This window comes from Glycine soja, chromosome 9 (assembly GCF_004193775.1).
Source record: "Glycine soja cultivar W05 chromosome 9, ASM419377v2, whole genome shotgun sequence".
Lineage (NCBI taxonomy): Eukaryota > Viridiplantae > Streptophyta > Magnoliopsida > Fabales > Fabaceae > Glycine > Glycine soja.
Window position 1 is genome coordinate 45,981,701 of NC_041010.1, and position 21,397 is coordinate 46,003,097.

Here is a 21,397-nt window from a genome sequence, read left to right on the forward strand (position 1 = left end):
AACTACAGAAAACATGTATTATATATAATTAATTTTATAGATATCCACAAAAATGTGAAAGAAATACTCCAAAACTTGCTGACTATGTTTCAGATGTGGACATGTGTTTGGCTACCTACTTCCTAAAATAAAATATTTACTAAAAGAACACAACAAAATCTAGTTTTGGGTCTATTTTGTGGCAGAGACAGGGTGTCCCTTTCCAATGTATAATATGTACCATTTCACATGAGTTTCATTTTTAAAACACATAATTCATTAATTTGTATGGTCCACAAAGAATATTCTTCTTGTATCCATATCACAATGACGAATAATATACATGGTCTCACTTTTTCCCACAATTTCTTTGTTTAAGTATTCTTTACACTATAAATGTGGGTCACTCAGACATAGATAAGAGCGTGCAAGCTTATGCGTTGTCTAGAAGTTATTCGTGAATGAAAATTTGACACAAAGTAAGTGACAAACCCCGAATGCATGTGGTAGTAAAGAAAGTATTAATGTAAACCATATGTAAAAGGGTCGAGTTTACAATATTTTTTTTATCAATCATTAAAAGTATATGTATATATTATCGTGATATTGAATTGCATTAAAAGTATATGTAAAATATTTATTAATTTTATTGATAGTTAATTTTTAGCTAAAAATTTGGATAATTATTTATGATGATTTTTTTAATCTTATTTTTTATCTACGTAGTTTAATTTCAAAATCACCTTAATTAAGAGTTTTGAGCTCAATTTCACTCGGATAAAATGAAACTTTTGATTTTCAGCTCTTAAGATAATATATGGTTGTGGATTTATTTTATTTTTTTATTTTTTGTTTTCCGACTTTGGTTTTGCAAATTGTGACTTATCTAGGATAAAGGTCACCTATTGAACCTAAAGGGGCCCATAATCTGCAAGATATATAAAGGCGAAAGACGTGGACCTAACTTTGTATGTGGTAGGAAATATATGTTTTATCATGCAATTATCTTTGATTTTAGTGGGAAACTTAAGAAATTCCATGACATATATGGCTATAGAAAAAACATATGTTGTGTATTTCAAGTGTTTGAACTTGGAATAAATAAATAAAACACTTTTTTTTTGGTATTGAAGACATGAAATCAAAATAAAATGTATATTATTATGAGACTAATGGTACGAGCAGTGTCGTTCATGATTTAGAGGTTATACTCATTGAGTTGCTTTTAGGTTTCCTCTTTCTAAAATGAAAACATCCATTTTAGGTGTTTCAAAAGACTATTTAACCCAATAATTTTTAAACAATTGATAGAATAGTGTGTGAATTATTGTAAATTATTTTTTTATTTGAGTTCAATTTCTACATACATATATAAAAATGACAATTTAAACACATTTTTAAACTTTGGTTTTCTCTCTAGATCAGAGCAGCTCTGTTGCTATTACCCCCAATTCTTGGTATAACAGAAGTACATCTATTAAAAAAAGGAAGAAAAAAATTCAATAATTAAACACACACACTTAAAATAGTTGGGAATGAAGAGGAGAATGTGATGTTATGCAAAGAGAAAGATATTTTCATTGTGAAGGTAACTCGACATTACATATATAGGGCTATTAATTTTCTACTGTCTCTGTTTATTACAACAGTCAACATGATATTATCATGTCACGATTAAAGAAAAATAGTATCCACCGTAAAATAGAAATGATTTCGAGATTAAGTAATAAATTGGTATGAACTCGCAAGTTGCTCTACAATTGCACTTGCAAAAGAGAAGAGATATTTTTTAAGATAAATAAAAATCAAAACAAAAATAAACTAAAATATGATCACACAAGTCAGTCAATTTGTAACTTTTCGTCTAAAAGTTTTAGGTGCTGTTAATCTTTTTCATTCACAAAATAATTAATTAATGAGCCTTGGCTAATAGTCACTCTAGTTTACGTTAGTGGGAAGCCTTCTTTTTAGATACAAGTGTTAGCCAAATATTTTGTGAGTAGGCCTGATACTATTTTAATGTCCAGATTCATATCGTTAATAGTGTCACGCACTAAAAAAAATCTTCAGCTAGCTTTTGTAATCTTCAGCTATTAATTAAACTTCAACATGCCAATTGTGAGTTTTCTAATGATAAGGATTGTCAAGAATTAAGATGTTGGAATTTGGCATTTTTTGCACATGCATATAAGCCTACTTTTACACTGCTTTTGGGTTGCACTTTTAGGAGTAATGAAGTAATATGGAGTAATTTAAAAAGCCAATAGTACTAATGGACCAAAAAATTTGTCCAAGTTGGTGTTAATTTAGAAACTAACCATCAATTTGGAGTTATCTTAAATTTATTTTCTACCACCTGAGTCAGCATCAAAAAAAAAATTCTACCACCTGAGACTCAAAAATCTTAATTATGCTAGTTAGCAAAAAATAATTTTCTACACAAATAATTGTTAGAATTTTCTTAATAAATAGGAAGTTTTATTGATTGAATGAATGAAAGAAAATGGACAATAACAAGAACAGAGGTTCTTCTTAAAAGAGCAAGGTTGTGGGCAACTTAAAGGCTAATAAAAATTCCAAATTATTTTAGGTCTCAAAAATATATTCACGGTTTTTTTTAAATCATTGATTTAAATTATCAAGTAATAAATTTTATGATGATACAATTTTTATTTGTCATTATTTTTATCAGTAAGACCGTGAATATAAAGATATTTATATAGGTGTTGTTTTAAGTCATTTAAATATTAATCTTATTATTTATTTCAAAAAATGGTTAAAAAATAGTTTTGTATACCCCTTTCCCAAAAAGGCTATTAAAACTAGTATAGACCTTAAATCTCTTGAATAAACATATAATATAATAAAAAAAATATTTTGCTAAAATGGTAGAGATAAAATCACATGTTTAACTAAAAATTCTTTTCATATCAATTACTTTATATAAATTAAAGATTAGGTTCATGCATATTGTGATAGCTAATGAAGCATCCTAGTCTAGACGTCATTAAAGGAGACATGTAGATTAATCTTAGAGTTAATCTATCATATCCCTATAATAAAATAGACATTTGATTGAGTTAGATATGACTAATAATAATTTATTTTTTTAATTGCATACTCAAGTCTTGAATTTAAAATTAATGATTGAGTTAAAAAAATACTTTATCAAATGATTTATGCATTCAATGATATTTCTTTTTTATTTTTATAATTCTTGGTCTTTTCTTTTCTAGTCCAAACAAACATAAGGATCAAATTTAAGTTAAAATTACACTCCTTTTCTCTCTTAACATGAGAGATAATAATAATACTCTTGCTTAATCCTTATATGGTATCCCTTCAAATCTTGTAATTTGATAATGAACTCAGCAGCTTAACTTTATTTTCATTCACAATCCAAATATTGGAATGAAAAATTCAAACTTTGGACATTCATTATGCATGCAAATAGAAGGCATTTATATCTTGTACTCACACTATTACATCTCCTATTGCATTCCAAAAAGCATATTTCATAATGAAAATTTACATTCTAGAATGTGTGATACTTTCTACCCCGATATACATATAAATAAGAAAAATATATAAAAATTTGGAATTTAATTAAATCAATTTTATTCAAATCATGTAAACAAATCCATATGGTTAAAAGGAACACATTCGCTTCATTATTACCAAATAAAACTTATAAAAAAACATTTCCAACTCAAAATAAGGTCGTCCAAATTTACAAAAAAACTCAAGTTAAGCAGCGAAATAAAATAAGATAAAATGACATGTTCAAAATATCATGTCATTGAAACAAAAACTCATGCTCCAATGTCACATCATACCAGAGCATTGTGTCTCATCGTCCTTTAGCACGAGATTCTTTAAAGTCATCCACCTAGTCATCTGCTCTTACGAACACAAGGTTCAAGATCATTACATGATCCAAACACAAACAACACATAGGGAGTGAGTTATCACATTTTTAAATAAAATACGAATAAACAAAGACATAAGCAAAATACATTATAGAAATATTTATCACATAGCTCAACTTAATACAATTCACATCACTTCATCACTTTATTATTTAAAATTTATTTTTCAATCACCAATCACATTACACATGAATCATACACTCGACTTAAGACGTAACAACACTCACCAATTTCATAATAAACAATTCACAGGTGTTATGCAATAATTATACTAAGACTCAAGCCTATATACAATGTGGTACCATGTCAGTTAAAAACAACACCAAGACGCTTAAGAGTACATAACAAGACACACCATAAAATGAGTATGTCAAGTCACTCTCACTAAGTAAAATCATAAGGTGACCTGTCAGGATTATTCTATTTTGCAAGAATGTTTCAATCATATGGGATCAATATAGGTTTAAAGGAGCACTCAAACCAAGTGTATTTACCCCCAAGACCTAGACTCCGAAGAATTCGTTAGGATCTCACCTTCCTGATTTAGGTTCAACCCCTAAAACAACTTTTGCACATAGGCACTACTCATAAATTATACAATACTTACGATCTCATACTTGTTTTCAAACATGTTTAACACATTGCGCTACAATTTAACACCTCAGGTTCCTAACTTAGAACCCTACATTTTCCTTTTAACACCTCGCGTATAAACACTTTTCTAAGCTAAACACCAATGGGATTATTGTATAATTTCACAACTCATAACACAAGTAATATCACATCAAGTATTAACCACACACTTATTCACAATCATATCTCATGCCCACCATTTTAACATCTCACAATGTAACAATCCATCATCACATGTTCATGTGTATTCCACATATTAACACATGCTTAACTTGCCACATATACTCAATCTCAATCACAATTTCATAATCTCAAAACAATATGTCATTACGCCTCATGTTTATTCACACACACACACACACACCCACACCCACACCCCCTCACACCCACACCCACACACACACACACCTACACCCACACCCACCCACACACACCTTATGATAAATCTTTCATTACTTAATTTCATCAACTTGTTGTTTTGTTAGGATTTTTAAGCGTTAGAGAGAAGGAGAAGATATTAGAGTTTCAATTTCATTGTCTCCATGCGAGGGACATTTATCTCTTTATAAACATTATTTTATAAATCTCAACAGTGGGAATGTGCGAAAATGAGTTCCAAAGGTGTTGTCCAAATTACAGGGGGATCCAACGGTTAATGAATCTAGGATCGTAGATTTATTGAGACATGTTTAGGTGTATGCAAGAAAAAGAGAGGGTTTCAGGAAAGGAAGAATGAAGAACGAATTTGAGAGGAAGAAAGAGCGTAAAAACATATCATATCATAAATGTAAAAACTGACATAATATATTTTTATTTATAGCTACGATACTCTAAACCTATTATTTATTCTAATTTTTATTATTTTATAAGAAAATGAACTTTATTTTACCCCTCTATCAAATGAATAAATAAAACATCCTTTTTATTTTATAAAAACACATTTATTTTATTTGCCTTAAAACCATTATTTTAACTAATAAAACTATTTATCCTTATTTATTTAATTACAAAAAATTAATTATTTTTCTAAAACTCTATTTTTAAATAAGACCTTTTTAATTTATTTTACAAAAACTGGGGTGTTACAAGAATGTGCCTTCCGAAATATAATGAGAGGTGCAAAATGCAATAATGGGGGTGCAAGATACAATAATTCAAATACAATTCTACTTTTGGAGTTTTTTTGTCAAGATCTAGCATATATAATCTTAGCTTTACTATTCTCACATCTGTGTTTTCTAACTTCACACCGTTTTTTAATTTCATTTTTAACAAAAATATCCTTGATTATATAGTGTAGATCGACAAGATTTATCAAGATACACAATTGGTGTCTAATGTGCATCTCAGATAATCGTCTGTAGGTATATAATAAAAATGCAGTTTTGTAATGTTATTAGGGGATATTTATAAAAGAAACATGTTTCCATAAAAATGTAAAAAAAATAAATAAAGAAAAAGTTGAGGTATGAACTTAACAAAAACAGGTATGACTATGAGAATAACAAAACTCATCTTCAATGTTCATGGTCCAAGTGCCAGGTGGATTTTTTTATATATACCGAAGGTGGAGTTGTTAAAGCCAGTATAATAAGCCTATTACTTTCTGTACCACCTGACTACTTGCACCCCATAATTTTAAAAATCCCATACTATCCATTACGTAGATGGCTAATGTAGATTGGTTTCACTTGGATTATGGATAGGATTTTCCATAACACATCATGCTTCAAAACCTTATGGATACGTTTTTCCATAACACATCATGCTTCTAAGCGCATATGGATAGGCTTTTCCATAACACAAAAAATAAGTTTTTCCTCATGGATAGGTTTTCCCATATTCGTGTTAACATAATTTTGGATTATACAATCCATAACACAAAATATAAGTTTTCCTTTACATAATGCATGTTTCGGAATATATTTTTAATATTCTGGAATAGATGTTCCAAAAAACATTAGTTTCAATTGCCTTATGGATGGCTTTTCCCTAACACATAATGTTTCAAAACCCTTATCGATAGGCTTTTCCATAACATAAAAAATATTTTTTTTCCTTAAGGATAGAATTTTCTAGAACACAAAAAAAAATAATTTTGGATTAAGCAATCCATAACACAAAAAAATAAATTTTCCCTTTATGGAATGCCTGGAATACATTCCAACAAATGGTGCAAGAAGAGGACAATAGATGGGGGAGGTGGAAGAAGAGAAAGAGAATGGGATGCTTGTGCCGCCCATAATTAGAAAAAGGAAGAGGAGACTAGGGTTGTGGGGTGCCTGGTGCTTTTAAGAGGGTGAGGGGTATTTTTGTCCGTTCAGATTATACGGAGTGCAGGAAGCAACAGCCGTATGATAAAGTCACTTTAAATGGCCCAGTTAGTTATGGGTCTACCCCTGACTAGGCAACCCGTTAAAGAATAAAGAATATGGCCTTTCTTTTTGCATTCCCCTTTTTTAAAGCATCCCTCTGTTTTTAAAGTTTATGCATCTTTATACATGTGTTTGTTTAATTTTTAAGAAATTAAATTTCGATAACATGATGAAATTTAATTCTGACAATAATTCTAGAAACTAAAGTCTAGAATATGATAAATTTTCAAGACGCATAAACTTCAAAAGCTTGGATTGATTCCAAAGACTCCCTGAAAAAAGAAAGAAAAGCATTAGGGGTGCAGGTCTTCCACAGCTTCCAAAACTGAGATACAATAATGTAAAATTAAGATTATTTATTTCTTAAATGTATTTTAGTCAAAATCGCAAGTTCTAAAAAAAAATACAAGAGATTATTTATTTCTTAAGAGTAGAAAACTTTATTTTATTATATAAGGGTGGATAATCCTGAAACTTTCTCACATAATCCTTTTAATAATTTCCTTAAATATTATATGAAAAATATTGAATATTTTATATTTTAAATATTAAATTAAATAGTTTTCATTCAACTTTTTTTTCATTCGGAAGATGCTTTAGAAAGGTATATCAAAACATTTTTACGAAGTTAATTTTTTGCTTCCACTTTACCTATGTAAAAATCTTTCCTTAGTTCCATACTTTGGAAGTAAAACAGTGAAGAAGTTTAATTTTAGAGAAAACAAAATCATGTTATCCTTAGCTAAGGGAAAAGTCTTTAATAGATGAGTGTTCAAAATTTCCTTGGCCATAGCTATTAGAATTTTATCCTTGAAAATAAAACTTTTGGAAGTTTCTTTTGGGGAGTTGTTGGTCTGTGACACTGGTATTTCAAGTTATTTTGGGAACCAAATATTTTATTTTAGCCAAATAAAATTATAAACTAGTCCAATAAATTATAAGTTACCTAGAATAAATTTTGTTACCTAAAATGTTGTGTCAAAAAAATAAAGTTGCCTAAAATGTTTTATCAAAAATATTTAAAGTGTAGCTCCAATGGACAAATTGATCAAACTAATCTTCATATCAAATAATGAGTCTTCATCAACACATGATTCATATATAATATAGTCCCTTAAGCACGCATGTACTAGTCAGGGATTCAATCTCCAATCGTGCGTATGAAAAAAAAAACACTTGACTGGGGAAGTCAACCTAGGTTAAAAAAAATAATGAAATTTCTTATCCAAAAGATTTATTTATATTTATCACAGCAGAAAGAAAAATTAGGTTACCAACAAAACAAATTAATTTCAAGTTTGTGTATCTCGGTGATATATATATATATACTTTTTATTATCCCTAGAAATAAAAAACAATGTATATATCTAATTTGATCTCGTGCTAATGAAAATGAACCATGAGGTTTCATTCAATCTAATACGAGATTTCAAGTGTAAAAATAATAAAATTGATGGAATTTTCTTGTGCTTTAATTAAATTACCTATATAGGTAGATTCAAATTTTCTCCTCTAAAGTCAAAAATGTATTTTAAGAATAAAATAATAATAAATTATGAAACTAGTAGTGAAAATATAATAAAATATATGCATATATATGCGTAAAATAAATTATTACATTTTATTTAACTATTATTATTCTACATTTTTTTTCTCTCTAAAATACATCTTAGACTAGTCAACTTCTCCTCTTTCTTTCTGTTTTTCTGGTGGGAATAATCTTAACTTCTTAGCTTTGACTTTGAGAAAAAGAACCAACCCTGCTTCAATTTATCAGTTTAAAACAGAATCTTCTCCTGACAATAAAAAAGAACTCACAACAATTATAGTATACTAATTTCACATTGATTTAGAAGATCGATGTACAACACAATCCGAAAGAGTGTATAAGGAACATTTTTTTCTTGCTAGGCAAAGTGTAGTACATACAACAAGCAAACCAAAACTAAAAACTTTAGAGGATGCCCATAAGGAAGTTTTTTTTCCTTGTTCTATATTGAAGAAAGATACATACATGTATAGGAATTAGCTTTCAATTATTCAAGCTATGTTGTTTGTGAGCGTGTAATCTTGAGAACAAGTCCTGGGAAGACATCATCAGGGTCATGGATATGAGGGTTCTTTTCCACAATAAAGGGATCACCACACTTGTCACTGATTGTATGAAGTGTCTCACCTTCTCCAACCACATATATTTCATCACATGATGGCTTGGACAAGACATGGCTGCTTCTCATCATCAAGTTCCCTTGATCGTCATGAAGGGCAGAGATGTCTCTGAATATGCATAGCAATAAGAGGGACACAAGAAAACATGCACAGCACCATGAGGCTGCATCAGCTATGGCTTTTGAACTTGAGATCGGTGCCCTTTTGGAATTGAAAGCCATCACTTAGAGAGTGTGAGAGAGGAAGATATGGATATGGAGCGAAGGAGAGTGAGTTGAGGTCGTATAAAAGAGACAAATTGTGGTGCTACGAGACTTGAACACCTTTTATAAGCCAAATTTTCTTCTTAGTATACTTGTGAGTTTATTTCATACCCATTGTTAAGGTAAAAAAATAGGGCTATTAATTTTAGTGTAAATAATTAATATTGTCAATTGAGTATATTATTATTGGTATGATTTTTTAAAATAATTATTATAAATTTAACAAATATAAATGTATAAAAATATATTTGTGTTTGAATATAATGATAATGGAAAAATGGTTTACATATAGATGTATAAAGTATTTATTCTAATACTTTTTTCTTATCGATATTTCTTTTTTTTCCTCTAGTACTTTAGTGATTAGTCTTTGGATTTGTGGTTTTCGATCCTGGGTTTCGAAAGCCAATGGAATTAAAATAGGTTTGGCCAAATTTCCAATGAAATACTTGAACTGTCCAACGGGGTATCTACAAAGTGTTTAGATTTTTGTATGGCCAATGTTTATTAACACCACATATTTAAATTATCTATTGGGTATATATGTATTTGAATAGGATGAGATTAGAATAGCTATTGTGTGATTAAGACGTCACATTCGAATCGTGAAATCAATCTCTTATTAATGGAAATTAAAGTACTACAATACGTTCCATAATAAATCTTCTGACCCTTCGCTGAACCTCAGCATGGCACGAGCTTAATTTATAGCACCACTAAGTTGCCCTCCACTCACTGTATTTTTATTCAAAAATCTTCTCTGTTTTTTTGGATTATACTCTTAGGTATCATAATAATAGAATAATATCTCGATCACTCAGTTAACATTAAACTTGAGAAAATTAAGAATTGATATATAATATTTTAACGTAGAAGAAAACTGTAAACTGATATGATAATAAAGGAAGAAAGAGGAACTAAGTTATTATTTATAAACCATTTCTCCAAAACTTTCGGTTAAACAAGTTTGTGTTAATTAAAGTGGGCCAAGTGGAACCACAAGAATCACTAATCGAGAATCATTACAAGGATAGAGTGACAAAAATTGCATTGCTGATTATCTTGAAAACATAATGGAGGGTGACTAGGAGCCTAGTAGTATTTTGACACAAGAAATTTTATTTATATAATACTGGTGTATAATTTTTTGTATAATAAAGAAAGCAATAGAATGAGAAGGGGAAACAAATATAAAATAAGATAATTGATGTAGATAAAATAGAAAAAAATTATAATTATAGTTTCGTACAGGACTTAATGATTACTCAAATCTCTAACGCATGCTTGATGAAAGATATTATATTAGAACTTGGACTGTAAATGATGGACTTGTAAATGCGGTCGTCACTATTTGAGTGCTTTCAATTTTGGTTGACAAATTTTGAGAGCATACATCATTAGTCATAGTAACAGTTTTTAAGTTGATAGAAAATGAGGACAAACACTTAATTATCACTTACTACTACTAGGTACTTTAGAAATTAATTTTATTTTGATATAAAATACTTTGCATAAAAAAACTGCACAGTAGGAAATCATTATGAATTTTAAAAAAAAAATGTTAAAATCTGCTTAAATATGTTTTTAAAATTAATTAATTAGTAGTTTTTTTTCAATCAATTAATTCAAACCAAATAAATTTAATTCAAATTAATTTAAAATTCAATAATTCAATTTACATATGTTTTTAGATTCTAAAATTATTAATTTTTTAATTTTAATCCCTATAAAAAAAGTATTAACCTTTAATCCCTATATTTAATTAAAACAAACGATGTGGTTTAATCCTTATAAAGAACTAAACATATATATGATTTTAGTTAAAATTATATTTAAATCAGATAAATATTTTTTAATATAAACACTGCGGTACAGAAGTTAAACAAATACTATCCATTTTATTTTTTGAAAAAGCTGATTCCCTGAACATTATTACATAAAAGATTCGGTGGCCAAATTTGCATCTGCTAATTTTGCACATATAAAAAGGATATATGAGGTGCTTATGATTGTGACATGATCCCATTATATTTATAAGTCTGCATTTAAGCTTTTTATAGTTGCCCCACCAACCAATGTTTGTCTAATATTATATACTATGTTTTAATGTTTGTGTGTCAAAGACTTGAAGTGGAGCGGTGCCACTTCCACAATCAGCAAGCCACTCACGTTTCAGTTGAATAGACAGTGATACAGATATAAGCCAATATTTTGTTTCTAAGTACCACAGATAAGACAATGCCAATTCTTAAACATATTTTCCTTATTGTTATATATATATATATATATATATATATATATATATATATATATATATATATATATATATATTATTTTAATAACTTTACTTAAATATTATTTTCTCTTTTTTTTTTTCAACTGTTATATACTTCTCTCTAACGACACTGTTCCTCCACTTAGCAATTGAGAGATACGTTTAAAAATTGCCTTGTTTTAATGTTTGAATTTGGGCCCCAGTTGATCCATGTCCTAGGCTATGTTGTTGGAGCAGCACAATCTTGAAATTGGCCATATTTTTTGTGATGAATTTTCTAAGAGGAAATTGAGTACCATTTTTTTTTATTTGATAGCCATACATCTAGAATAAGGACAAATCTAAAATATTAATTATAATGAAAATAGAAATTACTTATTCTAATAATGTTGAGTAAATATTTAGTTTCACATTTGATTGTGTACTTAAATTAAGGAAGAGAGTCGCCGAATAAGGGAATTGGATTCCTTGCATTCACGCAGTCATCAATCTTGTCTTTAATTTTTTTTTTTCTCAATTTCTATATAATTAATAAAATAAAAGAAGAAAAAATCTTTAGCTTCCAGTGATGGAATACGTGAAGCCTGGCTGCAGGCAATTCAGGTCCCGAATAAGAGTGTTGCTAAAAAAAGAACCAGTCAAATAAAGAAAAAAGTGGAAAGAAAATGTAATAATAAGAAGAGAGGAGTATTTTATTTGAACGAGTGGGAAAAAGAAAGAAAAAAGTAAAGATATTTAAGTAAAATTATTAACAAATAAAAAGAAAGGGTATTTAACAGTAAAAAGGATGCATTCAACAATTGTCTAACTAAAAGGTCCATAGTGATTGCTTATACAACAGTCTTTTTAGTTATTTCAAAATTATTCGCATTTTTTTAAAAGGATAAAAACAAATTTATTGAAATCATTCGTATTTAAATAAAATGGTTGAGCCAATTTTTCTTCAACAATTAAAATTTTGAAAGTGATTTACAAACTGTTTCAGAAATAATTAAATCTCTAGAATGGTTCCAGATATATTTTGGAAATAAATTTCCAAAAGAATTTTGCAGGTGTTTGGGAAATCAAAATTTCTGAAGAATATTTTAAATGTTTTAGAATTAAATATCTGAAAATATTTTGAATGTATTTCGAAATTTTAATTTTGAAAGAAGCAATTTTCACAAAGTGTGATGCATTACGTTAAGGGTAGCGGTGAGAATATGACAGATCAGATCAGACTTTGAAAGGCTTAAGTCTAGCCTATGATGAATCTTTGAAGCCTGAGCCTAGCCTATGATAAATCTTTGAAGCCTGACCTATAGTCTATCAAAGACTTTTATTTTAGCTCGGCCTGACCTTTTTAAAAGTGTGGCCTGACCTCGTAACCTTTTTAAAAGTCTTATATTTACAATAAATATTTAATATTTTATGGAGTAGGTAATAGGAAAGTTAAAAAAAAAGAATCAATCAAAATAATAAAGAATATAAAATGTCACATGACTCACACCTAAATTGTAATTAAAGTCCTTGATTATAGGAATAAAAGTTATGGAACAACAATGTGTAATCAAAGTCTAATAGTTTCAAAAAAAAAATTAATTGTATCCAAAAAATAATAGTATATATTGGTACCCAAAAAATAATATATATATATATATATATATATATATATATATATATATATATATAGGTCGGTTTATCAGGCTTACAAAGTTTTTTAATACGTCTAAATCTGGTCTATTTAATTTATCAAACCAAAGTACTTTAAAATTAAACTTAACTGTAAAAATAACTTGATCAAACCAAATCACATAATAGTTCAGGCAAACCGAACTAAATTGTGTAACAGTTCAGGAGAACCAAACTGAATTGCTCCGAACTGCTTTTCAACGCCCCAAACTGCTCCTTAACTGACTGAAATGTTTGTTCTCAGTAAACATCTTATTTAGAAACTTATTTTTCAATTCTCGTAAGTTACAATTTAGTTTAAGTCGTTCAATTTAGGGATAGTTCAATATTTAAAAACTGAGCGAAAGAATAGTTACATTTATTTTTTAATCTAAATAGTTTGATTTTTTTTTTACTGCAGATCAGTTCGATTCAGTTTGAATTTTTTTCAACAGTTGTCCATTACCCAATTTCCAAAGTCCATAAGAAGCAAAAGCTCACCTCTTTAATGGGTTGGGCATGGCTGTAACCCACATTCATATGTTTATTTTATCATTTTTTTAACTTAAAAAATACTTTTAAGTTAATTATTTAGTCGTGTGTGTTAAGTATTGACATTTGCAATAGAAAAAATGAAAAATAAATATTCTTAAAATAAGCGTACAATATCCCTCCCCCATACCTTCGCATAGCGAAGAACCTCTGGACAATGGGGTACGAAGTTGAAGTGTATATAAAAGTTCTTTTAAAAAAACCTTATATTTTTTAGAGCTTTAGTAGAATACACTTCTCTTTTTAACAAGTGAAATCCAAAATAAGTAAGGCCAAATTCTACCTTAATAACTTTATAATAAAATCAACTTTAGTATCTGTGCTCTTATGAAGAATGCTCAAACTTGTGCCAACTCAAGAGGTGTTGCAGAAATTTTCTACCATTCTTGATGAACCTCTTGCTGGGATATCTCAACCATTCTTTTGGTCCTTGATTCTAAAGCTTGGGTTACTAACTACCTGAAGAGTGAAGAAAGATTATAATAAATCAAGTTATGAGTAGACAACATGGCAAGCACAAACCTATAACTAAAACAAAATTCTATTTATTTACCAAACAAAAACAATCTTGCATGACATTTACTGGCAAGATAGGAGCAGACATGATATTTCATGTATTTGAGTATTTCCAAGTTTATTCCGATTTTCTACCTCCACCCTTTTTTATTTGCAAGAATAAAAAAAACCTCGGAGAAAATACAAACTACAGACAAGATAAATAGGATGTGCACTGTCTAACACATCACTTTCCTGTTAAAATTTAGCAATATCCACAAATGTAAACTTAAAACCTTTATAATTTCTATTGAGTGTGTTTCAGAAACATATCTGGTTTTTGACAACAGAAATAACACCTGATGTGGCATCTAACTTTGAGGACAGTGAAGTGAACTGCAAATCATATGGTAAATTACACAAGAACAACATGCATTTGCCTTCATACGATCAATTAATTAACCTGGTTTCAATAGCTTGGATATCAAAATGCTGCAGAAACTCAAATTCCTGAAAGATTTAAAATCATATTAGAGAACCTCACAATAAAGTATAACCCATATAAAATTTCAACATATGTAGCAACCCAGAAGAAAGATTTACTAAAAAGGGAAAAAAAAAACATTAGAATTTTCTTAGAATTAGAATGTGGAACCAGAAGAAAATTGTTACTAGTTCAGTTTGTTGATTTATATCCTTATTCCAAAAATGATTAATTACAGTATAAAGCTGCGGCTATGCATCTACTAGTGCATTTATTTCTTGAGGGTATTATTGAAAAAAAGTAATTAATATTTTCTTAATATTCTAAATTGACATATAAAAAGAGACGGAAAGAACAACAGATTAAATTAGATAAGGTGCCAAATACAAACAATCATGATTAACAAGTCTTTTGAGAGACAGCGAGAGGAACTCTTTTCTGCCCAACAGATCAGCACAAGCTGTGTAAACTAATTCCAAATCGGGCATGAAACTGAGAGGGAGGAAAAACAAAACATGAAAAGGAAAATTACAACAAATGTATAAATGAAGCACCGCACTAATTAACTTCCAAATGATCCTATCATTTCATGTTACCGTTGCCTGTTTAACATTGTTTTTCCCAGTCTCTTCAACTTTATTATTAAATTTCTTTTAAAAAATGTCTTACCAAGTTTAATCAATGGATACACTAAAAATAAGAATTTTGATTTTATTTTCCAGAATAGGATATTAGGATGGGGTTATTCACAGTATTTATGGTTAGTTATCCAAGCCTAGCAACTACATAATCATGGCACAATGAACCAAGAACCAGTTAAATAAAACACTAAAAGGCGAATGCCCCAAAGAAAAAAAAATACAGATCTTGAAAAAAAACACAGATATTGTGGTAATATATACTTGATTTATGCAGTCAAGGGAAATATGCAGAGTACCCTTGGATCTTGGGATGACAGCAAACACATACCATTTAAACCTGATTGTCTGGAACAGAAGAAAACGAGAACAAATTATTCCAATAGATAAAATATAAATTCCCTTAGAGGGAGAAATACTAGCTACTAATTGATGTTGCCACCAGAGCCTGGTTCAAAATTCTGTGAAGATTTTAGTCCAGCAGAACCAAATCTTCCGTTGTACCCAAACTCTGTTTACTTCTCTTGGTATAATTTTCCAAAAGGATTTAAATCGGATAAAATCATTCCAAAGTGGATTTTTGGAAGAATCATTGCCACTAAAATAAAAAATAGCTTTTTCATAAGCTCTAGTGGATTGAGCGAAGATCTCCTCATGGTGCTATTCATCTGATTAGACATGGTGCAACCAAGATGTGGCAATTTCATCTTTTTCTGGTAGTAAAAGTACTGCAAAAAAAAATTGTAAAAGAAATAAAAACCAGATAAGAGGAAAAAAAAAATCTGGTACAAAAGGTAGGCAGGAAAACCGTGTTAATTCCTCATCATAATATAAAAAAAATATCAAAAACACTAATTCATGATCAATAACTCAGAACATAAGCCCAAATAAGCAGATTAAAATCACACAGGGGGGAAGAAGGATAATAGCCATGTCAAGAATCAAAACTCCAATGGTTAACCAATGGCAAAAACATAAGGTCAATATAAATTTTAAGATATATAAATTAATCAAAACTTCTTCAAGAACAATCAGGCCACCGTGGACTCCAATTTTTTTACACCCCAAACAAGCATCTGTTAACCAATAGTTCCAAACAAAACAAAGTACAACTTAAGTTCGCACTAAAGTATCTAACCTTGTCATATCATTTTCCCAGAGTCAAAGCTCCCAGCAGCTGTTTCATGAAGAAACTCCATGGTCTTAACAATTCCTTTTATTTTTCTAGTAGAGCACGAACCAAGGGATCAAAAGTTACAGCATTAGGAGGGAAACCATTATCCACCATTTCCAAAAGTAAGGCATCTGCTTCATCTAACAACCCCTCTCTACGGAGCCCATTGATCATAATGTTATAAGTCCGGATATTTGGATGACAGCCTTTCACAGAAAGAAGTTGAAAAATCTCTTTTGCAGCCTTCAGTCTTCCACCTTTACAAAGACCATCTATGAGTATGTTATATGTTCGTATATTTGGAGAAATCCCCATGTCAACAATGTGCTGAAATAACACAAGTGCCTTGTCAAGGCACTCACATTTGAGATAATCATCTAACAACACATTGTAAGTTATCAAATCCGGCGCTTGACCACTCGCACGCATCGCCTCAACCAGGTCCCACTCATACAAAACTCTCCCTGATTTTGACAAACCATCAAGAAGACAATAATAAGTGACAGTATCCGGAACCAAATTCCTCTGATGCATTTCTGTCAACAGCCTCATGGCCTCATCCACCATCTTAACCTTACAATACCCATTAATCAATGTACTATAGCTAATAACATTCGGTGATTTCCCTCTTTCAACCATTCTATCCAACACCTCTTTGGCTTCACTCACACAACCCCTCAAACACCAACCATTCATCAAAGCATTGTAACTAACAACATCAGGCTCCAACCCTCTCTTAATCATCAAACCAAACACATTCCTCGCCTCCGCCACCATCCCCAACTTACACATCGCATCAACCAATATATTAAAGGTATAAACATCCGGACGAACATCCTCTTTTATCACCATCTCATTCAACAACCTAACCGCTCCCTGAAACCGACCAACCTTACAAAAACCATGAATCAAAGAATTGTAAGTGAAAACATCGAGACAAATTCCTTTGCCAACCATCTCAGAACACAAACCACAGGCCTCACACACAAGTCCCTCTTTACACAAGCCATCAACAACCATATTGTACATGATCAAATTAGGCCTAGCTCCACCCTTCTCCATTTTCCTCAACAACTCAATAGCATCCCTTGTTTTGCCCATTTTGCACAACCCATTGATTTAAAGTGCCATAGCAAACCTCGTCAAAGGAGAACCCTTTGGAGACAGCATGGTCATACAAGTTGAGTGCCTCAAAAGTTCGACCTTTGAGGCACAAACCATTCATGAGGGTGGTGAGGGTAAAAGGGTCAACCCCAAAACCCCTTTTGATGATTTTCCCCATGACGGAGAAGGCGAGGCCCATTTGGCCCAAGTGGGTGAAGGAGTTGATGAAGATGCTGAGAGTGACGAGGGAGGGTTTAGGGGTGCCCTTTGAGTCTAAGTGGGAACAGAGGGAAACCACGGTGGAGAAGTGCTTTGTCTTCATGATTGATGAGAGAAGCTTGTTGAGGGAAACGATGGAGGGTGGAGGGTGGAGGTGGAGCATGCTGTGGAAGGAGGAAACGGCGTCGTCGAAGCTGAGGGGTTTGGGGAGGGGTTTGCGCGGGGAGTGGGAGTAGAAGCGGGTGAAGAGGAGGAGAAAAGGAAGGGAGGGGAAAAGGGTGGTGGGGTTCAGCATTATGGTGGAGAAGGAGATATGGGACTCATAGAGTTTGTGAGTGTTGCGTGGAAGTGATTGAAACATAACAGAACATACTATCATATCCAGTGACAGTCTTGCTGTGTAAGTAAAACATCTTCTGGAGGGATGGGATAAATAAAAAGGTTTAATTATTCTACTCGTCTCCTGTTTTTATTAATTTTTTATTGATGTTTTTGAAATCTGTTATAATCACAATTGAGTCAAATCTAAGAAATTAATCTAAAATTTCAATATTTGTATGTTGATTTAATTCAACAAATGTATTCTTTTATGAATTTCTGATAATTGTTTGGTTATGTAAAAGAATAAAATTTTACAAAAACACTCACAATTTTGGCTTTGTAAAATCTATTATTTGTATTTTTAATTAGATGTTTACAATTAATTTTTCACGAAGGCTATTAGAGGGAGGACTTGATTGAAGAAAAAAAAAAAAGGTACAACTCAATTAAAAGAGGAAAAAAAATGAGAACCTAATTGAAAATTTGATAAAACTACGAAGACCCAAAAATTAGTTTAACCTAAATAAAATATGTTGGAAAAAATATATTCCTAGTATTTCTCTAAGTTTAATTTAATGTTAAAAGGAGTACCAGCAATGCATTTTTTAACAAAAATTTTACAATTAGTTAAAATCTATTATAATATGCAAAGTTAAGATAAATAAGATTTAAATATATTTTTGTTTCTTATAATTTAACACTTTGTTATCTTTTATGCTTGAAAAATTATTTTTGTTTTTAGTTTTTAAAATTATATTTGTTTTTTTTATTTTTAAAATATTTTAAATAATAATTTGAATAATGAAAAAAATTATTCAAAATATTATAAAGATAAAAATTAATATAAATTGAGTCATGCGAGTTAATGGGTGACTTAATAACTTCTACCCAACCCAATTGATGATTGATGAGTCTGACAACACTAGGTGAAAGCCACATGAAATGCAAAGAAAACCAGTGAATATATTATCATTCCAAAACAGTCCATCCTTCCATTCCCTCAGGACTCTCGTGAAAAAGTTGTTCTTGGGTTGGGACAAATAATCGATTATGTAATAAGCATAATGGATTATGGGTGAGTTTGGTTAAGTTTTTTTATAGAAAAACTTATATTATAAAATTTTAGATGTTTGTATAAAGTTATTTAAAAAGGGAGAAGCTGAAAATAAGGTAAAAACAGTTTATTTTGATAAGCTAGTTGGAAAAACACAGAGGTGGATTACTGAAAATTTTGGATGGGACAACCCCTCCTTTTAAGAGGCGAAGCTTTAGTTTACAGATGTGTATGGTGCTCATCCTCATCCTCGCCCTCCTGCGACTGCCTCTGGCTGCGGCGACGCTGAGAAAATTTGATTTCAAATTCATCCTCGTCCTCGTTGTCGCAGAGCATTGAAAGCCCTCATTTTGTTCTTCAGGGGAGGTTTATGTTGTATCAAGTGATGGTAATTTCTCCTGTCCTTTCAATTTCAATTGTATGATTATAGGTCTTTGGGTTTATGTGCAAGGCTTTAATTGGAGACTGTTTGGGTTTTTAGTTAGAAGAAAAGTATTGGAGATTGTGAGACGTTTGTTGTTTCTTGCTTAATTGAATTGCTCTGTGAGACGTTGCTGTGTGGATTTTAATCAAATTGTTGTTAGTTTGTGCTTCCCTTTGTGCTCTTAGGTGGTTTGGGGTAAGGCACACCTCGTGCTTCATTCCTAACTACTGATTTTTAAAAAATTTCATTTTGCTTCTCAAGTACAAATAAAAAATCAAGATTTTGTGACTAAAATTGGAATTGAAAACAAAAAGGGATGGGTGGCTGATATAAATTGTAGAACACCCCATCCAGCCCCCTACGTTGAGACAATCATATGTATCTTTTGTTGTGCTAATTTGATCTAATAGTGTTTTTGCTCTTAATGAAGTATCATTAAAGACTCAAAGCAAAGATGAGGATGACTTCTTTGTAAGCTTTCTGTTTATTTGTTAGCTAAATTGAATTGTAAATGTGAATTCATTGCTCTGACATTTTGTGTGAATGTTGCAGAAGCAGAAGAGAGTGACAATCTAGATTGCTTCCAGTATGTCATTTTTGGAACTAATAATTTGCAAGTGTTCAATGAACGGAAACAAGTAGTTGGGAGTGTTGCACGTATATACTTCAAATGCTTGCTCAAAGATAGCAAATCTCAATGCCAATTTTTTGCAAATAGTCAAGTAAATTTTACCAAAAGAGCTGGGAACATAATAGCGGATTAGCTAAGCATGCTTTTATTTCCAAAGAAATGTATTGGGTGAAAGATTATCCCATCAAATTGAATCGAATTTTCTATTCTTTTGGACGTACAATGTATTGGATGCTTATAAGGTCTTTTATGTAAATTTGTGGTGAAAAAAAATCACTTATACAATTGTCACACACAAACAAGTTAAAAATCACTTTTAATTAAAAAAGACGCTTTTTATAATTATAACCAAACATGAAACAATTTCTACTTATATAAAAATCACTTTAAAATAAATTACTTTTTTATAAGTACTTTTTTTAATCTTAAACAAACTCACCCTAATATGCCCTGTTAAACAAAATAAGTGATTTTTACAAGGGCACATAATCAATTATGTCTTTTGCAATCGATTATATGCCTTCTGTTTAAAAATATCTATATAAAAAAAAAACTTTCCACATGCATCATCGATGATTATATACCTATTCATGTAAAGAAAAAAAGTTTTGTAGAAAAAAATGATATAATTTTTTTTGTTTACCTAGGATAAAACAAGAATACATTAATGCTTAATTTTTCTTTTTTTTCCTTTTCTTACTTACATAACAACTTTAATTCTTTAATTCAAATATTTCATCTCTTTTAAACTCTCTTTTATATAAACCAAACAACATTTTCATCTTTTTCAACTCTTTTTCATCTCTCTTCATTCCTTTTCATTCTACCATACCAAACACAATGCAAGGAAAAACAAAAGCAAAAATTGATTCATGTCCTCTTTGGGGAGAATGAAGAATGGAATTCATTATTGCCTTGGAGAGAAAAAAAAAACTGATAGTTTTTCGTTGCATATTATTCTATTAAACTCCAATATCATTTTTCCTTTGGGTAATGATATTCACTTTTTTCATGTTTATTTATTTTGA

The 21,397-nt window shown here is 30.3% G+C and overlaps 1 protein-coding gene, 1 long non-coding RNA gene and 1 pseudogene across 2 annotated transcripts; 1 reads left to right on the forward strand and 2 right to left on the reverse strand.

Moving 5' to 3' along the window:
- Positions 1-8,961: 8,961 nt before the first annotated feature.
- Positions 8,962-9,306, reverse strand: LOC114368555. The gene has a single exon (XM_028325775.1). It carries the CDS (start codon positions 9,304-9,306, stop codon positions 8,962-8,964), a length of 345 nt encoding a protein of 114 aa, XP_028181576.1.
- Positions 9,307-14,092: 4,786 nt separating this feature from the next.
- LOC114425880 lies at positions 14,093-18,321 on the reverse strand (annotated as a pseudogene).
- Positions 18,322-19,205: 884 nt separating this feature from the next.
- On the forward strand, positions 19,206-20,654 carry LOC114367160. The gene is made up of 3 exons (XR_003657133.1): positions 19,206-19,702; positions 20,169-20,209; positions 20,291-20,654. It is a non-coding gene; the product is annotated as an uncharacterized LOC114367160 (long non-coding RNA).
- The last annotated feature ends 743 nt before the right edge of the window (positions 20,655-21,397 follow it).

Bases quoted from the DNA above. Each gene is read 5' to 3' on its own strand.
- LOC114368555 (XM_028325775.1), bottom strand. From the start codon at position 9,306: ATGGCTTTCAATTCCAAAAGGGCACCGATCTCAAGTTCAAAAGCCATA.